Source organism: Rutidosis leptorrhynchoides, chromosome 4 (genome assembly GCF_046630445.1).
Source record: "Rutidosis leptorrhynchoides isolate AG116_Rl617_1_P2 chromosome 4, CSIRO_AGI_Rlap_v1, whole genome shotgun sequence".
In the NCBI taxonomy this organism is placed as follows: domain Eukaryota; kingdom Viridiplantae; phylum Streptophyta; class Magnoliopsida; order Asterales; family Asteraceae; genus Rutidosis; species Rutidosis leptorrhynchoides.
The window spans coordinates 277,499,006-277,521,540 of NC_092336.1; the positions used below are offsets into that span (position 1 = coordinate 277,499,006).

General features: G+C 34.8%; 3 protein-coding genes across 3 annotated transcripts; 1 reads left to right on the top strand and 2 right to left on the bottom strand.

Moving 5' to 3' along the window:
- The first annotated feature begins 218 nt into the window (after positions 1 to 218).
- LOC139843570 (PHD finger protein ALFIN-LIKE 2-like) lies at positions 219 to 3,565 on the top strand. Its single transcript, XM_071833679.1, has 5 exons — positions 219 to 396; positions 509 to 541; positions 917 to 1,139; positions 1,931 to 2,051; positions 3,071 to 3,565. Exons 1-5 carry the CDS (start codon positions 312 to 314, stop codon positions 3,326 to 3,328), a joined length of 720 nt encoding a protein of 239 aa, XP_071689780.1. The 5' UTR covers positions 219 to 311; the 3' UTR covers positions 3,329 to 3,565.
- Positions 3,566 to 12,168: 8,603 nt separating this feature from the next.
- Positions 12,169 to 13,670, bottom strand: LOC139841623 (uncharacterized). Its single transcript, XM_071831834.1, has 2 exons — positions 12,861 to 13,670; positions 12,169 to 12,219 (listed from the first exon to the last, which is right to left on the bottom strand). Exons 1-2 carry the CDS (start codon positions 13,668 to 13,670, stop codon positions 12,169 to 12,171), a joined length of 861 nt encoding a protein of 286 aa, XP_071687935.1.
- A 15-nt stretch (positions 13,671 to 13,685) lies between these two features.
- Positions 13,686 to 14,964, bottom strand: LOC139841624 (uncharacterized). Its single transcript, XM_071831835.1, has 4 exons — positions 14,877 to 14,964; positions 14,226 to 14,463; positions 14,036 to 14,142; positions 13,686 to 13,948 (listed from the first exon to the last, which is right to left on the bottom strand). The coding sequence occupies exons 1-4, from the start codon at positions 14,962 to 14,964 to the stop codon at positions 13,686 to 13,688; spliced, it is 696 nt and encodes a 231-aa protein (XP_071687936.1).
- Between the last annotated feature and the right edge of the window lie 7,571 nt (positions 14,965 to 22,535).

A 22,535-nucleotide genomic window follows, 5' to 3' on the forward strand; every position in this document is an offset into this window, starting at 1 on the left:
TGCACATGACTGAACAAACGGCTGAAATTGACAGAATTTAAACTGGAGGACGAAGAATGTAGAATTGTGATACATTATGAACGAGGAATGCACAAAAATAATAATAAAAAAAAAGAATGTGAAGTTAAATTTGATATAAACAATGAAATTTTGTCTTAAATAGATAGATCCATATCTACTCGTTTGCCTTTTAATTACTCCGCATATCGTATTATTACGAGTATCTAATCAAATACCCTTCATCAACACACAGAGAGAATACAGTCAAATATTATTAAATTTAAATTAAATTTAATTCATTTTTTACGGACATGGCTTCTAGTCTTCGAACAGTGGAAGATATTTTCAAAGATTACAGCGGCCGCCGTTCCGGAATCGTTCGTGCCTTAACTTATGGTAACAATTATTAATTTTATATAAACAAACCCTAATTTCAAACTCTACAAATTCCCCTTTTTTGTTTCGACCTACTGACTTTTGAATTCTTCTTTTCATTTAATTTACTCAGATGTCGATGATTTCTATGGACTTTGTGATCCAGGTATATTTTTGTTTTAATTTGAATATTTTCGGTCTTTGTATTACTCTTTTTTTATTTTAATAAATTAGGTTTACATTCTGCTGTAGATTTGTTTCTCTTTGTGTATGGTTGAATGTGCATATGTAATTTAATCCATGAACATTTTAAACAAAATAAAGTTAGGTCATGCGTTGTTTTGCACAAATGGGTATTTGTGAAAATTTGAATTTGATTTTTATTTATTGTTTTGTGTGTCAACAAATGGTTCTGTTCAGTAGTCAAGACAGTCATCCTCAATGTGTGTAACCTTTTTGAAACTAAACCTGTGCATCAATTTTAGATGTGGTGCTGCACAATATTAGATGAATTTTTTTTTTTTTTAATTTGTTTTTTTAGAAAAAGACAACTTATGTCTATATGGGCATCCAAATGAAAAGTGGGAAGTTGCTCTTCCAGCAGAAGAAGTTCCTCCAGAGCTACCTGAACCGGCCCTTGGAATTAATTTTGCTAGAGACGGAATGAATCGAAAAGACTGGCTCTCTTTAGTTGCGGTTCATAGTGACTGTTGGCTGCTCTCTGTCGCTTTCTATCTTGGTGCACGACTCAACCGAAACGAAAGGTAGTGCTTATTTTATCAATTTACTATTTCATATACTACATTGGTTCGATCCTTTATTTATATTTGTATATCAAATGTTTATCTTCTTGATAGTGTTTTATGCGCTCTGCTGATTATGTGTGTTCATTATCCTATGTTGATCCACTCAGTTTATCATCTAAATAAGTCATTAGATTTATAGATTTTAAGTGAAGTGATGTCTTATTGTATCTTGTATAAGCGTTTGTATGAGCATAAAATATGTTCTTCTTTGTCTACTGCTATACTTTTTATGAAAGTATGAATATGAATGAATGTGTTTACTGCTGGGCTTTATGGTAGAGTTGCAAGTGTTTATGTTTTGTTATTTATTCACCGAGTATGAAAACAGTTTCTCAAAAAGCATTTGTAGTTTTGTCCTTTATGAAATCAGATCCAAATAATATTCTTGATGTTTGCTTAAATGTGGTCTGCAATTACTGATATCTGGCTTCTAAGTCTTGCATATATATCAACTTTTATGCGGTGTTTGGATGTTCAAATATCACAATCTCTCTTTTTATGCTTGAAAAAATACTATAATAATTCCATTATTCCTTTGCACTAAAGTTGGGTTCTTCAATGCCTGAAAAAGTGACAAGTCCGCCCATTAGTTAGCTTAGTTTATCAAGTTTCATTATTAGCTTAGCGTCACAACATCTAATAATGTTCATGCTCTGCAGTGCATTTGACTTTTATAACTGTTCTATTTGACTTGCAACATGGTTATTTTAGCTGGACTTGTGTTCTTATACAAATCTTTCATTTTACAGAAAGCGTCTGTTTAGCTTGATCAATGATCTGCCCAATGTCTTTGAAGTTGTAACTGAACGGAAACTTGTAAAAGACAAGCCTACCACAGATAGCGGAAGCAAATCTAAGGGCAGCACAAAGGTAATAAAAGTTGTATGTATAACTATTAGATGTTCTAAATGGGCGGGTCAGGTGGTCTGGGTAAGTAATCTATTTTTCAAATTGGTTTTGCTATGAAATGCAGTATTTTCATTCTAACTACTACTACTATTGCCATACTACTCAAAACTTCTATTGAAAATTCGTTTTGAATGATAACATATGTTACTGTGTGTTATATGGTTTTAACAATAATATTATATGTTGCATAAAATATTTTAGACGTTTTATGCATTCATGTACACACTCAGGGGTATCTTTCTGGCCTGTTGACCTTATGCAATTCATTTATTTAGATATGGTTGACCTGTTTGGATATAATAATGGCATCCATTAAGCCATTCATAAAAAAAACATATGAAATGTACCGTGTTCTATTGATTTCCATCCAGCCAAAACTAGAACTGAATCGAAACCAAAGAATTATTATTATTATTATTATTATTAGTTAAATTTGAGAACTGTATCTGGTGCTCAATTGGTTCTGTTACAGAATCGAGTAAATTTGGATTATGTTTAATATTAAATGGGCAACTACAAAGATTAGCTACAAAGAAACAAGTCAAATGGGTGTAATGACTTTGGTCCACTGTTATTAAAATTCCGTTATCTGTATTATTATTAATTATTATTAGGCTCTGTTTGTATTATTTCAAAAGTTCAGTGAGTGTATCTGGTGCAATACCCTTTACAAGTTTATATATAAAATCCGGTTCTCTGTATGAAACTATACATTCTGTAATTTGTAACCATCTTTGATGTATGAATCGTATACTAGAAATCCACAGTAAATATTTACAAGTAAACTTGATGTAGACTAAAGACATCCGATTCTCCTATTACCTGACCTACCCATTTTGCCACCTCTAGTTTAAGCTCTTCTTTAGAACATTAAAGAAGGTGAACCTTCTTAACGTTTATGGAAACACTTTACTAGTATTCTGATCTGATCTTGATTCTGACTCCATTGAATTTACACGATAATTATTCTATATATTCAGAGATCAAGTGATGGACAGATTAAAAGCGCTCCAAAATTAGCCGAAGAGAGTTTTGAGGAAGAGGAAGAAGACGACGATGAACACGGTGACACGCAGTGCGGCAGCTGTGGTGGAAACTACAGCGGAGACGAGTTCTGGATCGGGTGCGACATTTGCGAGCGGTGGTATCATGGCAAATGTGTTAAAATAACACCCGCAAAGGCTGAGAGCATAAAACAATACAAATGCCCTTACTGCTTAAAACGGTCCAGACCATAGTGTACTACTCAATGTGAAGTGAGAAGAAAGATTATCAATGCGGTTTCTTATATTGTTGTGGAAGAAGATTAATGCAGTTATTTTATAGTGAGTTGTTACTTGATGAATTATTAAAAGATATACATTGCAATTTATTTTGTTTTGACTCGTCTTTTTCTTTTAGGAAAAAGAAGCGTTACCCTTGTTAAAAGTTGTTGAATTGTACTTTATGCTCATTTGTAGATTACTTTTAGTTTATCGATTTGTATTATTTGATCTCATTCACAGATTATAACATTGCGTTGCCGTTGACATGCACATGGATTCTTAACTGGTGTAGCTGATCTTACTATTGGATTGGTGGGTTTACTATTTTTTTTTTTTTTTTTAACGGCGATTTTTTGGAATGAGTAGATCATTTATTTTAATAACCCTCATTATTTGCACGTATCACACACGTTCGGGCGGAAGCCCGAACCTGATCGACGGTACCCAGGAACACATTTATTCGGGCAGTGTTCCTCAGTATAGGTCCGTGAACGAATTCGGTAAAACTTCCCGGTCAATATATACTACCAATAACCATTATTGGTGTTCAATTGTTTTAAGGAAAATCATGTCATCCTTAAAAATCGAACCCATGACCTCTCCCTACTCCATGACATAAAGTACATTGTTGGTTTACTATTTACACGATCCGTATTACAGTTACAACTTAAGTATGGGTTACATGATTTGCTCTCATGTTGGTCATAGGACCAGTCGGTATTGGATCGTCAGAGGGTCGATTTTGTGATGCCCCGTACTAAATGAACATGTACGGACCATCAACAACAGGATCATTACAAGGTCAAACACTATATGCGTTTTCAAAACAAGTTTGCATTCATGATAAAAGGTGACGTCATAACCAACGTCAAATGTTCTACAATCAAAAGTATGCTTCAATGAACAGAAGCAAATAGTAATAGTACGTGACCCTTAGGTCGTTACAAATCATTGTTCAAAAGTAGTAAAGTTTGAATGCAAGATAGTATGTTTCATGCGGTGACAACTCTAGTAAGCACAGCGGAAGTCTACAAGGCATGACTAGTATACAGCGGAAGCAAGCAAACCTTAAGCACCTGAGAAAAACATGCTTAAAAACGTCAACACGAATGTTGGTGAGCTATAGTTTAAGTATAACAGTAATGTAATGTAGGCCACGAGATTTCAGTGCTTCAACAAGCGTTTAAATCAGTAATCCAAATCAGTATGATAAAGTATATGTTCAACCGTGGGCACTCGGTAACTAACTTAACGTTTATAACCCCCTGAAAGTACACTTGGCGAGTGCGTATGTTTACGAAGTATTAAACACTCGTTAAATGCTAGCGCTACTTGCCCGAGTGGGGATGTCAAACCCTATGGATCCATATCTAAGATTCGCGTTCACCAGTTCAAAAACCAATGACTAAACGTTACCGAGCTAAAGGGAATGTTTATGCCGTTGTATAACCCACACATATATAAAGTTTAAGTACTCGTGCCTAGTATGTAAAACATAAAATGCGCATGTATTCTCAGTTCCCAAAACAGTTAAAGTAAAAAGGGATGCTATAACTCACAGTGATAAAGTAGTGGTAAAGTATGAGTCGGGAAGTAAGCAAGTATGTAGGTCCGGAAAGTCCTCAACCTAAGTCAAATATTACTAAGTCAGTAAATCGTCCCAATAGGTTTAAAAGTATGTAAATTAGGTCTTAAAGGTCATCATTATTCATCATCAAATAAAAGGTGTAAAGTAAGTTTCGTTCAATAAAAGAGTTTAAAACAAAGGCTGACTTGGATCAGTCACCACGGCCTCTATACCTACTGAAATGAGGTGAGACCAGTGGCCATGGCTCCGTATATGAGTCCTTTAGTTGTGGTAAAATTTACAGATGCAAACTCGTCTTCGTTTGACCGTGGCGACGGTCTAAGTGCGAGTAGGTCAGAATTTTCAGCACAACGTTAAAGGACATAGTGACATTCGAAAGGCCATAGATCCTAAACCGTAACTCGGATTAAGACGAGTCTTAAATGAAAAGTTATCTACTCGAACAGAGATAACTGAATATAAACATTACAGTAGCCCAGGTTGTACTGATCAGACCCAGAAACAGTAAACAGTAGGTTCCGGTGGGTTCTTGGTGCTTGATGTTCATCACGGTTCTCATCCTTGATGCATATAGCTTCAAGTGTACAACTCGTTGATGTGTTTACATCATCTTTACCAAGTTTTGACCATCATAACCCAAGTGTAAGTCTAAGATAAGTAGCAGAACTCAATTAAGTGTTGCAAGTAGTTTGATGAACCAAAGTTACATCAAGATCTTAGGTTTGACACAACATGAATTATAAAAGTAAAATTTGAACTACAAACTTGAAAGTAAACTAACTAATCAAGATCTTAAGTTGTAGAACATAGTTCTTAGTTTGATCTTGAAGATCCAAGACCCAAAAGTCTAGATCTAAAGTTATTAAGTTAAATCTTAAGTAATAAAGTTAACTTTAGTTCAAGAAAGTATGAGATCAAGATTAACTAGTAACACTTGACCATTATAACATCAAACACGAATTTAAAATGCAAGAAAATGAAGAAATAAGCTAAGTAAACAAGTAACAAGTCATGGTTGTTCATACTTTAAAGATTCAAGCCAAAGTCTTGATCTTTAAGAGAGTAAACTTTAAGTTTACAATCATGAATCACAAGTATGATTTTACAACATGAATCATGAAATTAAATATGTTCAAAATGAAGACATAAACTAAATAAACAAGTAGCTAGTTCATGGTTGTTCATACTTTAAAGATTCAAGCCAAAGTCTTGATCTTTAAGGAAGTAAACTTTAAGTTTACAACATGAGCTTCAAGTAATGATTTACAACACATGAACTTACAATCTTTTGAAACAATAAATGTAGAACATAAACTAGAAAGTTTTGTTCTTGTATGTTCTTGAATAATCAAGATAATATGAAGAACAAACTAAAGAGTTTGATTCTTGTTAACTAGTAAGTAAACAATAACAAGTAAGTAAACAACAACAAGTAAGTAAACAATAATCAAGAACAAGTAATTAAACAAGTAGAAATGATGATGATGGAGGGTTATGAATTCGGTTTTTGCAAGGAAAAAAAGAGAAGAAAAAGCTCAAGTTACTTACAAGTAAAGAGCAAAATGAGAGAAAAATGAGTTGCAAGTATTGTGTGTGTGTAATAAAATGGAGACTAGTGAATGAAGTAAATAAAAAAAATGAAACCAAAAACCCTCTAAAGGCCTCTTTGGCCGACGGCTTGCAAGGAAAAGGGGGAGGAGTAAGATCCACAAGTTACTTCATGTAATGTCTTAAAAAGGTGGTTACAAGGGGTGTTTTCATGGGGATAAGGTGCAAGTAACAAGTAACTAGATTCTTACTAGTTAATTAATCTAGTTCCATCACAAGGTAATACTTGCATAAATAAGATGGGCTAACTAGTCCATTAAGGATGTAGGGTGGGCTCTTAAGTCCATTAACATTAATAAAAGCTCAACTTTAAGTGATTAACAATTTAAATCCAACAAAGCCCAAGTAATTAACTAATAACCTTAGTTAATTAAAATGATTAATAAAACTTAATCATGAATGTAAATAATATTCTAAAAATATTATTCGTGTAATGTACGTGTGTCACAAAGACGTTTTGGGCATTTAAAGTCAAGTATGGTAACAAGTAAATGTATATAAACAATACATTCATTAAATCACAAGTATTAATAATAATAATTATTAATTAAACGTTGAGAAAACCAGGGTCGTTACATTACCCACCTGTTAAAGAAAATTTCGTCCCGAAATTTTAAGGAGTGACCAACAATGGTACCGTATTTGAATAAGAAGGAGCGTATCATAGTTCCGTGAGACTCGTAGGCTCAGAAGTGAGTTATTTACCTTGAAAGGTACTTCGGCGTATGAAAGTAAGGATAGGTATATGCCATTAATTAAGTCTCTTGTCCTAAGAGATCAACAAATTGATTTCGTTTCTGATTAACATGAGTATGTCATCTGAATGTATATCCACAAAAGGAAAAATGGTGTGTTTAGCCTTACGGGCATCTTCAGTGAGCTGGATGCGTGAAATGCATCATGAATGTTTCTAAACTCATTTAAAACATCAAGCGTTTATGTCGTAATATAAAGCTGACAGGTAGAATGGAAAACATGGTGATCACAACCATGCGCTTTGATGTCTGGATAGTGTTAGCCACATATTTTACAAAACCCCTTGATTTCGGGAGGAGGCCATAGGCATAAGGAACCCGATATTTAAGAATGTTTCATTTGAATAAATGAGTTGAAATTTTAGCTAAAAGTGACCAATCGGACTTGCAAGCCATAATTATTTATAGTGTCTTTAGGACGGTCTGAATGAAAAATGAAAGATATCACCCAGTTTATCATACAGTGTGTGGACTTATCCTTGGATGAAATGAAAACACAGTTCCATAAGGTAACTTTATCCTTTCAGTTACATGTTGAAGTTAGGGTTAACGTTAACTAGGACAGTAGATAGTTGCAACCAACGAAGGAGGAAATATATAGAGTATCCACATCAGTGTCGTAAGTGTTTTAAGTAGTCCCCTCCCAAAGGGATAACAAGATTCATAAGTTCTCAAAGTATCTTACATTTCCGAAAGGAAGTCGCACGAAAGGTGTGATCTTCGAACTAGGGTGAACTCTTCGAGCGGTTTGTTCTGAATTTATCAGTGTACTAAAGGGGATGTGCGGATGAGAAGATACGTGAACCCTTGGTCATAAAGAATGGTTTAATCCGAGTGAAAAGAATTTCCAAAAATGACTCTTGTACCTCAACCTACTGTTTCATGGAGATGATGGTTACGAGGGTGTTGCGATTTGCCGTGAAACATTGAGAGTAGAAACTCACCTAGTGCCTTTCCTACAATAGGGTGACCACTGAGTGTACCTCAGAAAAACTGATTTATTGGCCCGCGTCTTTGTCATGTCTATCCTCAAAAGGGACATTTTATGGGTGCAAAGATTTTCTAACAAATTTTATAAAACTTCCGTCCAAGTGGCTCAAGAGTTTTTAACAAAGATCTTAATAGTAAGATTCATCCCTATCGGAGGGCGAGAAGAAGTGTAATCCATACATGGTGTAGTCTAATACGAAAACCTTTAATAAAATCCGCCAAGGAAGTTTTGAAAAACCTTTAAACGTTTGATGCGACAACATAAACGGAACGAAGTTCCTGGTAAGTTTAGAAGTAGGTACAACGTGTACCATTTTGCACAAAACTATTTTGACTTAAGTTGTATAACCCGATAAAGGAGCGATTTTTAAATAATTTTGAAGATATAACTTAGTATGTACTAACCAAAATGAGTAAAGGTAAATTTATTAACTTAATTATGTACATACATATAAAATTTTATAAATCGCATAAGTGATAGAAAAACTCCATTACTTTCATTTGTCCATAAATCCCGTGAGGACCGCACGAATAATCAACGTGTAGAAATTTTAATAAACATAGCTTTTCGTATATCGATTTGAAAAAGATTGAGTGGAAAATCTTTAAATCATCGGGTGACAAGTTACTAGGCAATGAAAACTAATGACATAAATGTAGTTTTGATAATTATCAGGACATAAGTCTTTGGGCAAAAAATGTTCACGTGTGAAGCCGTTGTTAAAAAGTGAGGCATGAAGGATAAAGCACGAGGACGAGAAGTTAATCGCTTCTTGGCTTTGAAAAATGCCAAACAGGTGATGACTAATAATAAAGTCGGAATACTGATGGTGTTAATATCACTAGATGAGGGTCTCTTGGAATAAGTCAGGACTTCGAGTTATGTAAGGAAGAGCATTGTTCCAACAGGTGTGGTGAAATAATTTCATGGGGTAACGCAATAGTTTTGAATGGTTTACGTGTTAGCGGATGCTCGAAGGTCTTGTATGACGTGGTAGTCAGTGCCTTTATCATATACACATGAATCTCTCGATTTCGACGGTTATAAAGCCTTTATGATGACTTGGATACGAATAACACGAAAAGTTTTATATAATAAGCAACGAAAGTTTTATAGAAGTTGCTTATGGTGACAATGTAAGAGAAGAAACGAAGTTCTTAGTAAATTAGGGTTATGTACAACACGTACCGTTCAAAGTATAATATCTTTTGAATGAAAGGTTTGATTTGTAAAGGTGAAAGTAAAGTTTCATATGTATTTGTCAAAAATAAGTAATCATTTAATTTATTTTATATAACGGGTACGATTTCAAAAATTTGCATGAATGGCAAATAAAATAAATTTATTTTTATAAAGCTTTGAGAGGATAGCACAGTAAAATAATGTGTGTAAAATTTTGGCAAACAAAATTTTCATATTTCGGAGGTTACAAGTTGAAAAAGATTGATGAGAATCGAGTAAAAGACTTTTGAAAATTTCGAGTGATATTTGAGGTAATAAAAACCATTGAATTTATATGTGATTGACGTCTATTAGTAGGGCATAAGTCCTTTGACCAAAAATGTTTAAGTGTGAAGTTGTTGCTTATAAGTGAGATACGAATGGGAGAGTATGAGGATGAGAGTTAACCACTCATTGATTTTAGGAAAAATTTTGAACTGGTATGACTAATATTGAGGTAAGAAGGATGATGTTGTAGTTATCATCGAATAAGAAATTTCCTCGTAATAAGTTAGGATTTAGAGTTGCGTAAGAATGAGTATCAAATGAGATTCTTGGGAAATCTTTTAATATAGAATTTGAATTGCTGAAGTGACCGAATACAATTTCCTTTAAGTGTCGTTGTGCAAGTTTATCCATTGTATCGGTTTCTTTCATGGCTAGAAAGTGAGCAGTTTTGGTGAGATGGTCAATAATAACCCAGATGATGTCCTAACCGCCTTACCGTCTTTGGTAGTTTAGTGATGAATTTCTTCCCATATCCATTGTGGGATTTTGGGTTGTTGTCATGTAGCTAATAAGGTTCAGTTTTCGGGCTATATCTCTTCCCATAATAGTTTCACCATTCTTGCGAGGTATACGAATAAATTTTCCTCATTACAAATAAATTCCGCTTTCATCCTTGAAAGTCAGTTCGTTCCATCAATTTTATCAAGTTTCCTAACTTGATGAGTATTAAGTTAATCTTAAAGTTCATCCCCACAACAACAACAACAACAACAACAACAACAATACCCAATCCCACGAGTGTAGGGTATGGGGGAGGTGGAGTGTAGACAATCATTCCTCGAACCCTAGATTAGAGGGAAGTCACTACTCCACCCGCGGGTATAGAACCCACGACTAGATAAGATCGTCCCACCCTCTACTCGAGAGCCAAGAGATTGCTTCCTGAGGGACCTCCGGCCAGGAAAGCTCAATAGAACGAGAAAGTGCGGGCATACGTACCTGTAAGCGTTACATGCGTCTAGGAAGATGAAACCAAACGAAGAAGCCAAAAAAGAAAACACAAATAGCAGTAATGCACAACAGTATGACAGATAGCATGAAAAATATAATGCGCAGTAATAAGTAAATTCCGGAAAAAAAGGCACACAACCCGCTATATATATATATATATATATATATATATATATATATATATATATATATATATATATATATATATATATATATATATATATATGCTCCCACATACACAAAAGCATGTAAAAATACTTATAACTAAACATGTATACATATAGATACAGACATACATAAACAGTTAGATACATACATACATAAACAGAAACATCTAGATACCGAGATGCAATATACGGCTATAGAGGTAAAACAGATACCATGTAAAGGGATATATATATATATATATATATATATATATATATATATATATATATATATATATATATATATATATATATATATATATATATATATATATATATATATAATATGTAGTGTAGCTATATATTATATAGTTATAGTAAAAAAAAAAAAAAACCTCTAGCGCCTATATTAGTTCTAATATATATATATATATATATATATATATATATATATATATATATATATATATATATATATATATATATATATATATATAAATATGTAGTGTAGCTATATATTATATAGTTATAGTAAAAAAAAAAAAAAAAAAACCTCTAGCGCCTATATTAGTTCTAATATGCTTGAAAAAGAGTCCTACTCAATTACACTAATTCTACTCCTCCACAGGCTCCTATCAGAAGTCATGTCCTCCGTCAGTAGAAGCTCTTTCAAGTCAAGCTTCAATCTATCCTCCAACCTACGTCTGGGTCTACCCCTTCTCCTTATGCCCCCAACAACGAGGGTCTCGACTCTCCTAACCGGGGCTAAAAGTGGGCGCCTCATAACATGCCCAAACCATCTAAGTCTTCCTTCCCTCAGCTTGTTGGTTATGTTCCCAACTTCCAAGTTCTCCCTAAAAACTCCATTTGGTATCATATCAAGCATGGTCTTGCCACACGTCCACCTAAGCATCCTCATTTCTGCCACCTCCATCCTCCTCTCTTGGGCTTTCATCATTGGCCAACACTCTGATCTGTACAGCATGGCTGGTCTGATTGCCACCTTGTAGAATTTCCCTTTCAATTTGAGGGGTATCTTCTTGTCGCACAACACCCCTTTCGCTGCCCTCCACTTCAACCATCCTGCCCGTATACGATGCGCCACGTCCTCATCTATCCTTCTCGATTTGTGCCGCATCGAGCCTAAATATCTAAAGGACTCTCGTAGAGGTAAAGTCTGATCCCCAATTCGGACATCCACTATATTCTCTTGTTCCTCTTCGCTCGTCTTGAAATCGCATCTAAGGTACTCCGATTTAAGTCTGCTAATCCGTAGGCCATTTGATTCTAGAGCGATCCTCCATTGCTTTAGCCTTCTGTTAAGCTCATCCTGAGAATCCGAAACTAATACAATATCGTCGGCGAATATTAGGCACCATGGGATGTCATCTTGTATCCTTTGAGTTAGTTCGTCTAGGATCAAAGCGAAAAGATATGGGCTAAGGGCCGATCCCTGATGTAAGCCTACCTCTACCGGGAAAAACTTTGTGTTTCCTACCGTCGTACGTACACGAGTCTTCGCCCCCTCGTACATATCTCTAATCGTTCTTATATATCTACTTGGGACACCCTTAACATTAAGACTCTTCCAAATCAGCTCGCGCGGGACACAGTCATAAGCCTTTTCCAAGTCTAAGAACGCCATGTGTAGGTTCTTTTGTTTTTCCCTATATTTCTCCATAAGGCTTCTAACGATGTGAATTGCCTCCATGGATGAGCGTCCTGGCATGAAGCCGAATTGGTTCTCTGAAACCTTTGTCTCGCGTCGAAGCCTCGTCTCAATCACTCTCTCCCAAAGCTTCATAGTATGACTAAGTAACTTAATGCCTCTGTAATTACTACATATTTGCGCATCTCCCTTGTTCTTGTAAATGGGAATAACCTCACTGAGTCTCCATTCCATAGGCATCTTTGCACTTCTAAACGTCATGTTTAAAAGGTTTGTCAACCATCTAACCCTATCATCTCCTAGGCACCTCCGCGCCTCGATCGGGATTTGGTCTGGTCCTACTGCTTTGTTTCTCCCCATCTTTCGTAGGGCCGTTCTAACTTCCTCATGGTTAATCCTCGTACAGAAATAGTTGTTTTGATATTCACGAACCTCGTCGTGGAGTTCCCCGTTCCGCTCAGGTCTATCCCTACCGAAAAGGGATGAAAAATACTCTTCCCATCTTTTCCTAATGAGGACTTCTCTCACTATACTTTGACCTGCTTCATCCTTGATATATTTAACGTTAACTAAGTCTCTGCCTCTTCGCTCCCTAGCTTTATCTATTCTATATATGTCATTGGCTCCCTCCTTGGAGTCTAGTTTCCTACATAAATCTTCATAAGCTTTGTCTTTTGCAATTGCTACGTCCTTCTTTGCTTCTCTTTTAGCTTCTTTATATCTTTCTTCTACCCTAGTCCTCTCTGCAGGCGTTCCTTCTTCAAAAGTAATGAGCTCCCTAAACCTCGTCTGCTTTAACGCGACTTTCGTTTGGACATCATCACTAAGCCACCACGATTCTCTACTACTCTTGTGGGCTCTCGATGTCCCTAATGTCACCCCTAAAGCTTCTTTTGCCACCTCTCTGATAGTAGATGCCATGCGGTTCAATATATGGTCTACGTCAGTATGAGCTACGTTATCCCCTTCTACACTCAATCTATCAGCAACAGTCACTCTAAAAGTCTCCGCCTTCGCACCATGTAGGTTCTTCCAAAGGATTCTATGTTGCACAACCCTGGCCCTCCTGCCAACTCTTCCCCGGGTGACTAGGTCCATGACCAACAATCTATGCTAGGAGGAGCACGTCAAGGCTGGAAGGACCATACAGTCCTTACATGTCCTGAGTTCCCCTTTACGAAGGAGCAAAAAGTCAATCTGGGTGCTACGACCCCCGCTATAAAAAGTGGCTAACTGAGCATCCCTCTTCTTGAAGAAAGAGTTTGGTACAACCAACTCGTGGGCAATGGAAAACTCAAGAATTGAGCGCCCTTCTTCATTTCTAGGACCAAACCCAAAGCCCCCATGAGCTCCCTCGTAACCTTCTGCCTCCGCTCCTATGTGTCCATTCAGATCACCCCCTATAATCAGTCAATGGTCAGCTGGGAACCCCCTCACTACCTCATCTAACAAATCCCAAAAACTCTTCTTTTCCGCATCACTTAAACCCGCATGAGGTGCGTATGCGCTAATGACCGTAAAAGTCTCCTCCTTGATAATTAGACTAACTGACATAATCCTATCGCTAAACCTAGCCACGTCAACGACATTATCCTTATGTAGTTTTCCCAAAAAGATACCTACCCCGTTCCGTGCTATCCTAGAACCGAGTACCACAACCTATAGTCCTTAACATCAACCGCCCCTTCACCCCTCCATCTAGTCTCTTGAACACACCCTATGTCCACCTTGCTCTTAAGAAAGGTATCAACGAGCTCGATCCTCTTGCCCGTCAAGGTTCCTATATTCCAACTACCCACTCTAATCCTACCAAAGGTGGCAACCCTACTACCTCTTCTAACCCCTCTAGGCCTACCCACCCCTAAAGTAGGAGGACATGACCTCAAGTAACCTTAAGTATGTGTAGGGTCTATATTAACCTATATACTCCAAAACAAGCTAAAAAATGAATATGTTAAAATTAAAATATTTAAAACTGAAAAAGAAATGAATGTAAAAGAAGAAAAAGCCCTTTAGGTAATTTTATATAGAAGTGGACAGTAATTTTAGTAGTATTAGTAATTTTATGTGCTCAAAAGATATAATATATGTTAATATATGAATAAGTGAAATAAGAAAATGAATAAGAGATAAGATAGATATATATATATATATATATATATATATATATATATATATATATATATATATATATATATATATATATACAAGCAAAACAGGCAGCAGACAGAAGCAGTTAACCAAAAAAAAAAAAAAAAAATTGGTAAGAGGTAACCGGCCGGAAAGTTATTTTCCGGTAGCAACCGACGGCAATTGACGTGAAACGGTGAGGCCGGCGAGAAACAAAAGTGGTTGTTTCTTGTGAGGAAAAACGTTCCTTAGCCCGTTCCATAGAAGGTGGTATCCCACTTGCCGGAAAATGGCTGAGAAAACCCAATTTATTCGCCGAAAAACGCACCTCTGACGAATTATTCCTGGTGGCGTGTGGGAGCTCCGACGACGGCAAGACCAGGCTGGGTAGGTTCGTAAGATAATTTCCAGTTGAATGGAAGTGGTGGTGTGATGTGTGCGAGGCGTACTAGGAAATAGTATTATTTTTATAACGAAATACTATTAAATATGATACAATTTTACACAAGATATTTATTTATTTATAGAATGTATATACCTAAACCTTGCTACAACACTTATAGGCAGTGTACCTAATCGTACAGTAGTGTAGTTTTTAGTAAGTCCGGTTCGTTCCACAGGGATACACTTAAACAAGCTTAACGCTATATTAGTTTTAATTTTATAAAAATACAAATATATATATATAAATGATATTATTATTATAAAAGGGGGTTTTTACCGTTTAATGACCGGTTTGTCGATTTTTAAAACTTTAGTCGCAGTTAAAACCTAATGTAAAATATTAAAAATAAATACAACTTAATTTTAAACGTAAAGTAAATAACGATAATGAAATTGCGATAAATAAAAGTGCGATAAAATAAAATTGCAATAATTAAAAAGTACGATAATTAAAAGTGCAATTAAATACAATGACAATAAATAAAAGTGCAATAATTAGAAGTGCAATTAAATATGAAAATTAAGGAATTATGCTTATTTAAACTTTCGTAATCATGATGTTTGACGTGTTGATTTTTAGTTTATTCCCATGGGTTAATTGTCCTTTGTCCTGGATTATTTAATATGTCCGTCTGGTTTTTGTTCATAACAGTCCATCAGTCATAAATATAAAGTGCGAGTGTCCTCGTCAAATTATCCTTATATCCGAAGTCAAATATTCCAACTAATTGGGGACTTAAACGGTAACAAAGTTTTAATACTTTGTTTAATAATTACACCAGGTTATCGACTGCGTGTAACCCAAGGTTTTAATACTTTGTTATCAATTATGCCAAGTGTCCTTGTACATAATTTCACCCCTGTTTTAATAAGTCTATTAACTATTAATCCATTCCCGTGTCCGGTTAAATGAACGATTATTCGTACATATAAATATCCCGTCCATCGTGTCCGATCGAGTGTATATAGTTATTTCTAGGTACGTCCAATTGTAAATATTTATATTAAAATTAACAAACTATCATTTAGTTAAACAAATATAAAGCCCATTAATAGCCCATAGTCTAATTTCCACAAGTGTCGTTTTTTTGTCCAAACCCCAATTATGGTACAAAGCCCAATTACCCAATTTTAATATTTTTAGCCCAACATCATGATTACTTCGGTATTAAATAAGCATAATAATAACTTAGCTACGAGACATTAAATTAAAAATAACATTAACCATAACTTACAGTGATTAAAAATAGCGTAGCGTTACACGGACAGAATTTCGACTTACACCCTTACAACATTCGCTAACATACCCTTATTATTAGAAATTAAAATTAAAATTAAAATTAAAATATAATATATATATATATATATATATATATATATATATATATATATATATATATATATATATATATATATATATATATATCTCGTATGATAGAGAGAAAGAAAAAGATGTGTAATTTCGTCCAAAACTCGCGAACTTTATAGGACCAGAGCTGAAAAAGGAAGCCATACGATCGCATGGCTTTTGTGCCTCCAGGCCATGCGATCGCATGGGGGTAGGTACCAGCTCACATATTTTTATTTCTTTGTTTGTCGACGTTTAATATATAATATAATATATATATTAATTTTAAGAATTAATTATATATTATATTATATTCATGTGCATAGTTGACTTGTAATTTTTAGTCCGTTGCGTCGAGCGTTGCGAGTTGACTTTGGTCCCGATTTCGGATTTTTGAACGTCCTTGCGTACAATTTTATATCTTGTATTTTGCGTTTCGCGTCTTGTACTCTTGTAATTTTGAGACGTTTCTTATCAATAATTGGAACCACTTTGATTGTATTTTGTACTTTTGAGCTTTTTGGTCATTTGCGTCTTCAATTTGTCGAATCTGTCTTTTGTCTTCACCTTTTATTATTTAAACGAATATCACTTGTAAATAGAACAATTGCAACTAAAAGCTTGTCTTTCTTGAGGGATAATGCTATGAAATATATGTTCGTTTTTAGCATTATCAAATATTCCCACACTTGAGCGTTGCTTGTCCTCAAGCAATATAGTCTTGAAATAAAAATACTAGAATCAGTTCTTTATTCTTCACACTTTGTACATCAGTGATTTCTATACGGCGGTATAAACAATGGTAGTAACGTTGTGGTTTACAGTCCCACATGACTATGAAAATTTAGATCCTTTAAGGAAATTGGATCTTTATGAAAACATTTGATCTTTTAAAAATTAAATCTAGCTTTTACCCTAGATAAATTTTCCAGAATAACCCTTCACCGGTGTTTGCAAATTGTTTTTGTGGGTTTGGTGGGTTTCAGATTTGGAAACTTTAGCTCAAAACTTGCGGTTTTGTGTCACCCACTTGCTATCCTTGTATTGGGAAAGCAACACGTCCAGTATACTTGCTCCGTATATTACCTTTCGATAAACTACCGTCCGGTTGTAAAGGAAAGCGTTTGAACAAGCAACTGTTAAGGCAATGTCCCCTGACATGCTTTTAATTGTGGTCTATAATGTGTCAGATGCAATTACTATCCTTGGTAGGAGCAATAGTAAAGCTCACCCTTATAATTTTCCGGTCTGGCACAAGGTCCTGTCTTTGACCATGCTATGCAACCACCGTTCTTACGGTTGACACCCGATTTTGGTTCAGGTGACCTAATGAATTCCAGGTGAATTCCTAGGATTTTACGTTTAATGGTAATGAACGCATTGAAAATGGGTTTTCAGAAAACAAATCGGTTTGTAATTTTGATCAAACTATTTTCTCGTTCAACCTCGAGTTTAGATATCATTGAATTCCATGAGTTTGTAATTCTCAATCTTTAAGGTCAATCTCTAAGATTGAGTAATATCAGGCTTAAAAGCTGATTTTTGATCTTTAAGGAGATTATCCTTTCTGGGAATCTGATTCATTAGTCTTATTCAGCTAATTTGCACGGCGTCCTCCCCATTTTATGAGACAGATCCTCTCATGGTTAGGATAAGTCTGATCACTTGGCGACCCTGTTTGATGCTGAGGTCCATGGATTTCCTGCTGATTTTAAAGATGACTTTTCTAGATTTTTCGTCAACCTACAGCTGGTCTGGACGACAACTTCATGACCTAAATCAAGAAGCGCGTGTCTTTTTCGGAAGACTTTAATTTCTTTTAATGATGGAATTGATTTATCGTGTAGATCCATCTTTTCTTTCAAATATATTACAGTAAATTGGGTAAAACTGTTTAGATTAGTCCAAAGCAAAAGTATCTTCAGTTATTTGTACAAAAATATGTGATATATGTTTTAAATAACTTGGTAAATTTTCCCACACTTGGCTTTTATTTTCCTTTTTATTGTCCTCTATTCCATTTTAAATGAATTCTAACATTTTGGTTTGTTTCTCAATTTATGTCCTTTCCGAGGTAACAATAATTTCGGTGTTAACACCTAGTTTTATTGTTCATAAATATGTATAAACATGATTTTGAGTTCATTTAATTGAAAATTTTGAAAATTTTTACTAGAATTGGGTAGTCAGTATATAAGACTAGGGCTGTTCTTTATTATCAGAGAGCACTAGATTCTAATACAACTACTGCGTTACTAGTATTTCTAATGGTAACCAAGTGTATAAATTAAATTTTTTTTAAATCCGAAAGAATTTAACCCCTTCCCACACTTAAGATCTTGCAATGCCCTCATTTGCAAGAAATCAGTAACAATTTAAATTATTGAGGGTGATTAGCGTAGAAAAATGATTAAATTTTACCAAAGTTTCCAAACATATTGGTGTTTGTTTGCTGAATGATAAATGGTGCATATCATTTGTTCATTCCGTCTTGTTGTTATATCATATTTGTTTTTCGTTTTGTCGTCAAAAGTACTAGCTTTTGCTGAACTTAATGCCAGTCTTTGAAAATGCGCTGTTTTACCCTGTTTTGTACAATTGAAAATATACATACATACAAATATAAACATGCATGGCAATTTGAAATGGGACTTAAAATCACACTTTCAAATCAAAAATGAAACATTAGTACAACATAATAAAAATATTAAACATTACAATAAAAGTATCATAATATAATGTGTTTAAACATAAATAAACAGAAATAATAAAAATTAAAAATCATATAAATTACCAATCGAACTAAATCAATCTGGATAGGGGTTCCAGTTCATGTCATCGTCCGGGTTCCATGGTTGGTGATAGGTGTACTGGTATGCCTGGTTAGGGTCGTAGAGAGTATAAGGTGGTCTCATCTCGGGCTGGTGTTGAGGATAGTAAGCGGGTCTGGTCGGGACGTAGTGATCCTGAGGTGACAGCCGGCTCATAATCTGACGCTGATGATAGTCTCATCTATCATGCTGTCGTTGCCTGGAATGCTCGTAATCATTCCGGGCTTGCCACTGCTCCATCCGACGAAATCTCTCCGTTTTTGTCATGTGTACCTCATCTACACGCTAGTAGACATCAGTCATAGCCTCCCGAATGACATCCCTAATGTCATCCGCTTCCTCCATCTCCTCGTCTGATCCTCTTTCTACCTGCGGATGACTACCTACATAGGGTATTGCCTGGATGCGTCTACTCTTCAATACCTTAGCACCCGCATAAACCCTCAATCCTAAAAGTTCAACCTGTTCCCTACATTCCAAAAGTGGACTCCCTTGGTTCTTATCTACACCTAAATACTCTCCAATGAGAGTAACAAAAATACCTCCTTCTATAATCCCCCCTTCCTGTATTCCTTCAACCATCTTAGATAAATAAAAACCAACACAGTAAGGGATATTAACAAAGCCTCTTGGGTCTCGAATACACTTTAGGTAAAATAAATCATGTAAGGTCAATTTTTCCTTGTTGTGACCTCTCTGTGTAATCGAGTTAGCCAAAAATCTATGAATTATACGAAGCTCGGCTCTGTTAATATGTAAGTAGGTATGTGTTCCTCCCCGCCCAAAAACATTATAATAAGACATACGCCTCCAAACGGCGTTCGCATCAAAATTCCTATCTACCCTTTCACCACGATAAATCAAATTCATACAATCGGGTAGTAGCAATTCAGCGGGCGTATATATCTGTAATGCCCTAGCCATGTCCAGCATGGACATCCTGTACATCCTATCGCCAAGTATAAACCTAAGAAAACTTCTATCATCTAATCTATCTACATCTACATTTAACGCTATAGTGCTCATCAGCTCAACACACCATTCCTTATATACAGGTCTACGAATGGTGAATAAGCATTCCCAATCAGTAAAAGAAGAACTGCCATACCTTTGTATCAAATGCTCCCTAACACGGTCAGCAAGTTGGACCCTTTCCAAAGGATCCCAATCAATTACCCTAGGCACCTCTACCTCATTTTTTACTAATTTGAATTTATTACTTTGATATGCCGGGTAATCTCTCCATCGTCTATCGAATCTCAGATTAGGATGCAACGTGTGTTCAGGAATCGTTGGGTATTCTACAGGCGGATACATCAGAAATACTATGAATTCATTAACAAACTGTAGTGGATCATAATAAGGTACGTGTTGATCAGGCTGATGTTGTTGTTCCTGTTGTGGTTCTTGTTTGGGTTCATATTGCATTTCTGGTTCTGGTTCTGGAGCTGGAGCTGGAGCGGGTCGTCTAGAGGATGACGATGATGAACCTCCAGTATCGGCTCTCTGCAAAACACATTAAACACAAAATTTGTGCATCAAAATATGCATTAGTGTTAGCAAAATAACAACTTAAATTAACCACAATAACATGTTAAATCAAACTTAAACTTATACGCATTTTCACAATTTTTACAATTCTACACTTTTTCAAATAAGCACATATGAAAATGTAGACAAAGTTCATAAGCATTTAACTCAAATAACAATTAAACAAGTCTCAAATGGCAATTATATCAAATTAATCAAGTTCATGAATTTTGCACCTAAAAAGTCCACTTTAATCTCCAAAAATCATGTTTAGGATCAATGTTTGGATCATTTAATTACCTAAACATGTTACACTACTCAATTTAGCAATAATTCATGACAAAAATCGGCCATAACCTGTTTATATCAAAAAGCCCCAAATTGCTCAAGAACACAAACCCTAGATTTCTAAAAATTTTGAAGTTTTTGGCTTCAAATCATGTTAAATAGCATCAATCTAGTTTATACATGCATAAAATACTAACAATTTAATATTAATTACACTAGAAATTAACAAAATCAAATTAGGTAAAATATAGCTCAAGAATACTAAAAATTAAATTTAAAGAGATTTAGGGGTGAAATTGTTACCCTTTTTGATAAACTCCTTATCAAATTCATGTTTAGAGCGGATTGTAGCGAGAAATTTGGTTGAATTTGGTGAAAATTTGATGAATTTTGAGAGGTTTGTGTGTGTATATTCGTGTGTTTGTGTATGTGTGGAGTGAAGAACACAGCTCTCTGAGCTTTTTATTTCTGGCCCATTTTTCAGCTCCATGCGATCGCATGGCTGCAAAGGCCAAACTCCATGCGATCGCATGGAGGTCCGGGTACAGTGATTTTGTTGTTGTTGTTTTTTTTTTTTTTTTTTTTTTTTTTTTTTTTTTTTTTTATGAAAACCTTATGACTTATAAAACATATAATTAATAAAATTTTAAAAATTTGTTTCTTTTTAGGATGTGGGAGTTTTGGATCGTTGTCCTAGTCCGTCCCTCGACAAAATTTTAAAATTTGTCAATTCAAAGCGCGGTTTTAAAAGTAAAGATTTTTGGGTTTTTTAAATGTTTTTGGCATACTTTAGTTCAATAAGATTAAAAATAATGATAATAAAAGTTCTCGTCCCTCCCTTGGGTAAAGCAATTTCGGTTCAACGACCTAGTCTTCAACTCACGACGAATTTTAAAAATCATATTTTTAACTTAGCGAAATAAAGTACATTTTTGTTTTTAAATTCACACCAAACTTAAATTTAAAAATGCATAACATTAAAAATTCATATTAAAAATTCACACCAAACTTAAATTATATTTTTGTTTTTATACATACAAACTTATATTAAAAATATTAATTTTTTTAAATATTTACAATTTTAAATATATTGATTTAAAAAGTTTACAATATTATTTTAATATTAATTTTAAAAACAAAGTAAAAATAAAATTAAAAATCTTTTTGGTCTTTTATCCCACTTTAATCAATCAAATATTATCAAAACTATACGCCCCTCTTTTCGGTAAAGTAATTTCGGCTATATTACCTAGTTTTACTCCTGACGAATTTTTGAAATATTTTGGGTTGATTGATTAAAGATATTTATACCATAAGAATAAATGGTAAATTTCGCAGTGATGTAATAAATTTTTGTATGATATCAATAATTTCGGTCACGCATACCTAATT

What these genes read in the sequence shown, in the direction of transcription:
- LOC139843570 (XM_071833679.1), top strand. Translation starts at nt 312, where the DNA reads ATGGCTTCTAGTCTTCGAACAGTGGAAGATATTTTCAAAGATTACAGC. An exon ending in CGTTCGTGCCTTAACTTATG is followed by an intron (nt 397 to 508) that starts GTAACAATTATT and finishes TAATTTACTCAG; the next exon opens with ATGTCGATGATTTCTATGGA. An exon ending in CGACTCAACCGAAACGAAAG is followed by an intron (nt 1,140 to 1,930) that starts GTAGTGCTTATT and finishes TTCATTTTACAG; the next exon opens with AAAGCGTCTGTTTAGCTTGA.
- LOC139841623 (XM_071831834.1), bottom strand. Translation starts at nt 13,670, where the DNA reads ATGGACCTAGTCACCCGGGGAAGAGTTGGCAGGAGGGCCAGGGTTGTG. An exon ending in GGTGCCTAGGAGATGATAGG is followed by an intron (nt 12,220 to 12,860) that starts GTTAGATGGTTG and finishes TGAGCTTAACAG; the next exon opens with AAGGCTAAAGCAATGGAGGA.
- LOC139841624 (XM_071831835.1), bottom strand. Translation starts at nt 14,964, where the DNA reads ATGGAACGGGCTAAGGAACGTTTTTCCTCACAAGAAACAACCACTTTT. An exon ending in GTTAAGGACTATAGGTTGTG is followed by an intron (nt 14,143 to 14,225) that starts GTACTCGGTTCT and finishes TGACGTGGCTAG; the next exon opens with GTTTAGCGATAGGATTATGT. An exon ending in AAGTGATGCGGAAAAGAAGA is followed by an intron (nt 13,949 to 14,035) that starts GTTTTTGGGATT and finishes ATGGACACATAG; the next exon opens with GAGCGGAGGCAGAAGGTTAC.